General features: G+C 34.3%; 1 protein-coding gene across 2 annotated transcripts in view; it reads left to right on the top strand.

Annotated features, from left to right (window-relative positions):
• Positions 1-908, top strand: part of LOC115214911 (atrial natriuretic peptide receptor 1) — a 795859-nt gene extending 794951 nt beyond the window's left edge. For both annotated transcript variants that reach the window (XM_036505277.1, XM_029783970.2), the window contains exon 22: positions 510-908. In XM_036505277.1, coding sequence (XP_036361170.1) covers positions 510-632 — 123 coding nt within the window. In that variant the 3' untranslated portion in view covers positions 633-908. The remainder of the gene's footprint in view (positions 1-509) is intronic.
• Positions 909-8577: the final 7669 nt, after the last annotated feature.

Here is an 8577-nt window from a genome sequence, read left to right as displayed (position 1 = left end):
TGGATTTGGCAGAAGAAAACTGAAAGAAGCCTGTCTCATCTATATATGTGTGTGTGTGTGGTGTGTGTGTGTGTGTGTGTGTGTGTGTGTGTGTTTGCGTTTGTGTTTGTCCCCACCAGTGTTTGACAACTGGTGTTGGTGTATTTTCATCCTTATAACTAGGAAGGGTATACAGCCATAGAAACCATGCCAAAACAGACAATTGGAGCCTGATGCTTGCCTGCTTCTGTCAAACTGTCCAACCCATGTCATGCATGTCAAACTGTCCAACCCATGTCACCATGCTAAAATAGGTACTGGAGTCAATCCTTCAAAGCAGTGCCCCAGCATGGCCACACTCAAGTGATTGAAACAAGTAAAAAGAAAATAGAAGTCATTATAATTTTTGAAATTGTCATTATCATTTTTGATATTATATTGGTTGTTTTAAAAGAACTATTTATTTATTTATTCTATAATAGTTCTTCCCTTTTTTTTATTTCTATAATTCTTCTTTCATTTACTTGTAGGGCAAAGGAAAGATAATTACATATTGGCTTCTAGGAGAAGACCCAGGGTCTGAAGGCATTATGAATCAAAGTTCAGAACAGATATCACAACTACAGATATCACAACCAAATTCCCAAAGCTGAAAATCCTGGAAACTCACCTTCAACAACCAAAGCATCATTAAATCCACAAATTTAGACAACAAGACATGAACACCCACCAGAACTTTCTCTTACATTTCTCTTGCTAAATATTTTCATTGAACATGTTGGAAAAAAAAAAGTCTAACAAGAAATAATTATTATTATTGATTACAAACAAAAGGAAGATAGGCCAAAGTAAAATGTTTGAATCACTCTGGACAATAACAGTAAGCGAAAACAGAAGGAAAAAAATATATAGAATAAAGACAGACAAAACAAACTGAAGAAATTTGATTTCTAGGACTAAACTTTGGAAATGGTTGTGGAAAATAACAATAATGATAATAATAATAATAAAACATTTGCTGAGTTTGTGTTTGGTGTCATTGTGTCAAGATATATATATTACTTGCATATAAATATAAATTTGACATCACTTTATAACACAACATGCACATATGCACTTGTAAACACACCATGCACAGATGTGTATATGTGTGCATGTATGTATGAATGTGCATTTTATATATATGTATAAATATATATGTATACACACACACACTCATATACATATGAATGTGCATATACATATATGTATGTGTGTGTATACATATAAATGTGTGTGTGTATATATATACATACACACACACACACATATATATACATGTATTTATATATATATATACTCACACACACATATATATATATATACACAAATATATGTATATATGTATATATATATATAATTATATATAATATATGTATATATGTATATATATATATAATTATATATAATATATGTATATATGTATATATATATATAATTATATATAATATATGTATATATGTATATATATATATAATTATATATAATATATGTATATATGTTATATATATATATAATTATATAAATTTATATATATATATAAATATATATATATATATTATATATATATATATAATATAAATATATATATATAAATATATATATATATATATTTATAGATAAATATATATATATTTATATATATATGTATATATATATATATTCATAGATAAATATATATTTATATATATATGTATATATATATATATATATATATATATATATATTTATACATATATGAATGTCTGAGGTTGTTGTTTTTTGTTTCCTTACAGTTCGAAATTAAGAAATAAAAATGATAATGTAATGATAATAATAATGATATAGTTTCTCCAATTTAAATGAAAAAAAAACGTACAAAAATATATGTGGAAACAAAAAAATATTTGGTCAAAAACCAAAAGAAAAAAAGCTAAAAAAAGAAAAAAAAACAAGAAAAATTCTAGAACTTTGTGATGTAGCTATTTATACATGTGTGTATATATATGTTGTGCATATATTCATTCCCTGGCTTAATATGCATTATTGTACCAGTTGTCTTTAAAGTGTGTTTAAATTTGTTTAAATTTTATGTCTTACATATGAAATTGTTCACATCCCACTCCAACAAACAAACAATTAAAAACCTCAATATATATATATTCAGAGAGAGATCTTTTCTTTTCTTTCATTCATTTTGTTTTCTGTGTTTAACCCATTAAGGGCTATAATTTGCCCATGAATATTCTATTTCTATAAAACAGTCCTTGGATGAAAATTGTACGCACATTTTGCTTTGACAGCCAAACTGTGACTAGGATCGAGCTGAAAATTGGTGGGGATACTAAATGTATGGTGAGAATGAGACCCGTGATGGTTAAAATTCGCAAGCTATAAAGATGTGGTTGCTATGGCAAAAAAGAGTGATTTTTTATCGATTCAAGGGGGACCAGAGCCCCTCTAAGTTTGTGCGATTGTACTGCAGGCTGTTGTGCTTAATAAACATACATTTTGTCGTGAAATTCCAGCTACTAGGAAACGATTTTTCATTGTGAAAAAACGAGTGCTTTTTACCCTCATTTTTTTTTAAATTTTTAATAAAATTTTCGTTTTTTTTAAAAAAATTCCTCATCTTTAAAATGTGGCCCGAGTAGACCCGAATGAAATCGGGTTATAATACTAGTTATCTTTAAATCTTTACACATTCTGAGCTCTGAAAGGTGTTTTTAAACTATATTTCTCCTGTTATATGCTAATTTAAATGTATACTTGAAGAATACTGCAAATATGAAGGATATAGCAAAAGAAACACAACTTTATAATATTATTTATAACAAATTTAAAATCTTTGTTCCAAAAACAAGACATTGGTTATTAATGGGTTATTCTTTTACTTGTCTCAATCATTTGACTGGAGCTGTGTTGGAGCACTGCCTTTTAGTCAAATAAATCGATCCCTAGACTTATTCTTTGTAAGCTGGTACTTATTCTATCAGTCGTTTCTGCTGAACGTGGATATAACAGCATCAGTTGTCAAGTGATGGCAGTGGGGGGAAAAAACACAGACTCAAAAACACACACATAAACATATATATATATATATATATATATATATATATATATATATGTATCAGTGTAGCTGCTAGAATAAGAATAGCATGAGTGAAGTTCAGAGAGATCCTACTTCTGCTGGTAACAAAGGGCTTCTCACTCAGAGTGAAAGGTTGACTGTATGGCACATGTGTGCAAACAGCCATGCTTCAACGGCAGTGAAACATGGGCTGTGACTGCCAAGGATACAAGAGAGCTGTCTGCTGGTAAGATCCAGCAGAGTATAGAGCAGAGTAATTTGGCTAAGAAGTGGCAAATGATCAAAATGGAAGAAAGCTGTGACTGAAAGGAAGATACCAAAAAAAATGATGAGGGCAGATCTCAAGATTAAGGAACACAAGAAGGAGATGACAAGAAAAAGTGTTGTGCTTGAGAAAGTCTGAAGACCTGACTAATTATGGAAACATGAAAAAATGGCTGTAAGTTGATGATGATATATATGAGTATGGATTTATGTATAATTTTCATCATTCACTGCATTCCCCCCACCACTTCTTCACACTCATGTGAACTCCCTACTCCTTACTCAAGCACCTTTGGCAATACTCTACCACCATTTATATTCTCATTCCTGTACTTTGAGAGTATACTCTGGCACATTGGTATCATCTTTTCTTTTTCACTCTCTCTTGCACTGCCACATTCTTGCTCTCTCTCATGCTTGATCACTCCCTCTCTCTCCTGTCTCTCCCTCTTACTATAGTAGCCTTGTATCTCCTCCATAGCAAGACACCTATTTTTGTTCTTCTGTTACCCTTTGACCACTTATCACCTGGTACAAGGCCATCTCCTTCAATAGCCCCCTCTCAAAGGATCTTTGCCTTGCGAGTTACTTGGTGACCCCACTGGTGCTGGTGCCACATAAAAACCACCCAGGCCACTCTGTAAAATGGTTGGCATTAGGAAGGGCATCCAGCTGTAAAAACCACGCCAAAGCAGAGAGTGAGGCCCAGTATAGTCCTCTGGCATGCCAGCGCCTGTCAAACTGTTCATCCCTAGCCAGATGTATTTTCTAGTTCTTTAGTTATTATCAGTGGGAAATATGGAAGAGAAGCAACTCTGGACAAACTTAGTTAGAGCTGTAACCTTAACTAAAACAAAATCAACATTGATTAAGTTGTACAATTAGATCACCATGTCAGAAAAAAAATACAGCAGTATTGACACCAAGCAGTTGAATTTTAGGTTAGTTAAAATATGTTTGTGACATATTTCAACTTCTGAAGGAGAAAAGCATTCTCTCTTATGATAAAAAGGTGTAAAAACACTATATCTGTCCAGCTAAGTCATCATTGCACAGTCTAATGGTGGCTTAGCCAGTTGAAACTTCAAAGTATGCGTGTGTATGCATACGTGTGCATGAGTGTGTGTGTGTGTGTGTGTGTGTACAAATGAGCATGCTGGTTAAAGATAGGACTTCACTCTCAGAATTAGTACTTCATTCTTCTCCATGGCCACCTCATCTGTTTGAGATGAGAAGCAGTATTTGGATCTCTTTGGTTTCACATGTAAGATCTAGCTTCTTTGAAAATTTCTACACGGCTCACAATTTTCGTGTCCGCTTTGTCACATAAACTCATTGGGGTATGAGTCAATCATAGAAAGATGCGTGCCACAGAACTTTTATTATTTAATCTTTTAAAGGCAATGAGCTGGCAGAATCATTAACCTACCGGGCAAAATGCTTAGCGGAATTTCATCCCTTTTCTGTTCAGTTTTTTCTCAACTCATTCATACTCAGTCATTGAAGATCAATTCACCATCTTCTCTAAAAGGAGAAGAGAAATTTTGTTTTCTAGCTGTAATAGCTATAGCGAAAGAGGTGATATAGAAGATGCATGGAAGAGGTATCACATCAAGCATGCTTTAGTGAACCGCTTTTTATATCAACTAAGAGGGAAAGCATGTCTGGAGAAGAAATGCCTGATGGCAAAAAAAGTACGAAAGAAGAGGAAAGAAAGTACAAAAGAAGATGAAAGAAGTAAATGGAAGAAATTAAGTGGAGTAAAAAAAGAAGGACAAAATTAAACAATGCATCACAGGAATGTGGTTGGTGGGTTCAAACCCAGTCCACGTTCATTCATTTTTTTGTTTCTCATTTCACATCCGAAATTATAATATATTTATTCATTTAACTAGCAGTATCGCCTGGCGTTGCTCGGATTTGTAAGGGAAATAACTATATAAGCATTTTTAGAGAGTTACTTCCCTTATAGATGCCAATTCGGGCTTTCTTAGCCATTTCTGTTTTGGTGTCTTCAAGCCATGAAGTCGTTGTTCTAAAAGAACGCTGGTCTCCTTGACAACGCTTTACGACGTTGATTTCCTTACACTCCCTTCCCCACAGCTTCATGAGGGAGGGAAGAAGGGGGAGAAGCAAACAGGTGCAGGTGTGACCATGGACGCCAACTCCGCCTCCATCGACACACAAAAAATTATGCATTAAAATGGAATAAAAAATGATGTTAAATTATTTTTAAAATCGTAGACTCATCGTAGACGTGCGCTAATACACAGACGGGCTCGATATGAATCACGACTATAAGATACCCGAATTTGGTTAAACTGCACCGCAAAATGTGGGAGTAGTTAGGAATCTAAATCGGACAGACACTCACACAACTACAGTTTTATATATATAGATATCATTCAATGCAGTCCCTTGTATTGTCTCCTCTTTGTTTAACCCTTGTAGTTTTAATAAAATCGTCCTACTCAATCGTTCATGCACACGAATATCTGAGGGAGTATGTTTGCTCATCCTCTGTGCTCAATGTCCACATATCTTGCTGTGTGTGTGTATGTATGTGTGAGCATGCATGTATGTGTGTGCTTGTGTGTGTGTGTGTGTGTGTGTATGCATGTGTATGTATGTGTGTAATCCTTCATTCATTATTTCCTTCTCTGCTATTTTTCTAATTTTTGGGCCCTCCTTTTATTCTCTCTTTCCCTATTCCCACCAATAACACACATGACTTCACCTTGTTCCTCTTCTTTCTCTCCAATCGTTCAACACCAGTTGACATTTCCCCAGCACTACCACCACCATCACTTCTATCACCACCTCTTCCTCCTTTAAGACTTCCTCTCTTTCTGACAACGTAACACATATTCTATTGCAAGAACTCTCAATACATATACATATATATATATATATATGTATATATATATATACAATATACTGAAGACGGTGTGTATGTGGGGGAGGTGTAATTTAATTAACTGCTCTCCCACCACTAACCCCTACCACCACCACTACCTTCGTTATAGAACTTCATTTTCTGCCAAGTCAAAATGTCTCCATAATTATTATTGTTAAGTCAGGTGAGGTTAATGGAAATAGCACAGTCAGCAGAGGGACTTGTTAAATACCTTGTGGCACAGCTGATTGTCCTTCTCTCTCCTCACATGCTTGTGACCTTAAAACTTGTAAAGAATGGTAACATTTCCATATTCTGTGATATATATGTTTATAACAGTGAGAGCAACGGGGATGGGGGTGATTGTGGTAGGGGAATTTTTCCATGAGTCAAACTGGTGTTATAAATTTCTACTAGAGCACCTCTTTGATGTTATCTGACCTGCTAGAAATAGCAGCCAATCTCTCTGATATTACACCTTTCCATCATAAAAAGAGAAAGGTCACTTTAGTTATCATGATCATAGATGCGTCATCATCATCATCATCTTTTAACATCTGTTTTCCATACTCGCATGTGCTGGACGATTTGACCAGAGCTAGCTTGCAGGAGAGCTGCATCAGGTTCCAGTCTGGTTTGGCTTGATTTCTACACCTGGATGCCCTTCCTAATGCCAACCACTTTACAATGTGTGTTGGGTCTGGCATGAGTGCTTTTACATGGTGCTGGCACAAGTGTTTTATTCAGAGCATCAATGCAGGGCTCTTGCAGAATCATCCCCTTCAGCAGGGGGAGTGGCATTAACACTTCTGCTGTGGAGGACAGGTCTTCTTGAATACAGCAAGGTGCCGGAAATTTTGGTCCTTTGTCATAGCCACTGTAAGGTTCTGTGTCCTGAGGTTGTCCTTCAGTATTTCATCATATTTCTTCTTGGGGCTCCCTCTTTCACTCCTTTGATCATAGGATCATCTGGGACTTTAACAATTAAACAATTACCTGACTTCACATTTCTCTATCATTTTGAAGATATATTTCCTTCTTCAACCATTCTTGGAATTCTCTTACTCTCACCATATGGTTTTAGATAACTTTCTTGAATACAAATTAAACAGAGCCACCATCTATATATATAGTTCTAACATACGAAACCGTTTGACTTTAAAATGTTCACATTTATATCACAAAATATGTACGGGTGTGGTTATATGGTTAAGAAGCTCACTTTGGCACTCTATGGTTCGGTCCCATTGTGTGACACCATGGGCAAGTGTCCTCACAATAGCCTTGGGCCAACCAATGCCTTGTGACTGAATTTTGTAAATGGAAACTGCATGGAAACCTATTATATATATGTATATATGTATGCACACACACACACACACACATATATATGTATGTATATATGTATGTATGTATGTATATATATATATAATATATATATATATATATATATATATATAATATATATATATATATATATATATATATATATATATATATATGTATGTATATATGTGTGTGTGTATATATATATATATATGAACAATGAAAATGAGTGCTCAGCACTGCTTTAGTAAACAAATTCTTTGTTTATGGGTTAAGGTTACCATTGGTTTCATGTTCAGGGAAGTCCCTTAACAATTATCAAGCCTATCCCTTGGAACATTGGCATTTAGTCATGCAGATGATATGTGACAGGCTTGATAGGTGTTGAGGGACTGCCCTTAACCTGAAACCAATGGTAGCCTTAATCCATATGTGTGTGTATGTGTGTATATTGCTTTACCTGTTTCAGTAATTTAACTTCTCTTTTGCCAACATACATACACTCACACACACACACACACATATATATATATATATATAACGGGAAGCTTTATGAAAATAAACAAAAGACGAAGGCAGGTGCAGTACAAACAAACAATTGTATTAGTATGGCGCTCAGGAATATAAATAAAACAAGTCTTTTACATTTCGAGCCTACACTCTTCAACAGAAAGATACACAGAAAAAAAACACAGAAAGAAACAAGGAGAGAAAAAAAAGGAGAGAAAAAAAATGCATGCAGAGGCTAGTGAATCAACATGGCGATATATATATATATTTGAATCGAAACAGTTTGATTCAAATTCGTTAGTACTCTTGAGTTTCAAGTGTGATGCGAGTCATCAGCCATTTTGAATCTGAATTCAAATTCAAAATGGCTGTCGACTAGCATCATGCTTTAAACACAAGAGTACCAAAAATTTTGAGTCAAACTGTTTTGATCCACACACGTAACTCAATAAATTTGTTGAATGCCCTTCTTTCCTTTGTCTACTCACTCACA

The sequence above is a fragment of the Octopus sinensis genome, linkage group LG8 (assembly GCF_006345805.1).
Source record: "Octopus sinensis linkage group LG8, ASM634580v1, whole genome shotgun sequence".
NCBI lineage: Eukaryota > Metazoa > Mollusca > Cephalopoda > Octopoda > Octopodidae > Octopus > Octopus sinensis.
Note: the sequence above shows the minus strand (reverse complement) of the source record. Positions and strands in the feature narration are given on the sequence as shown.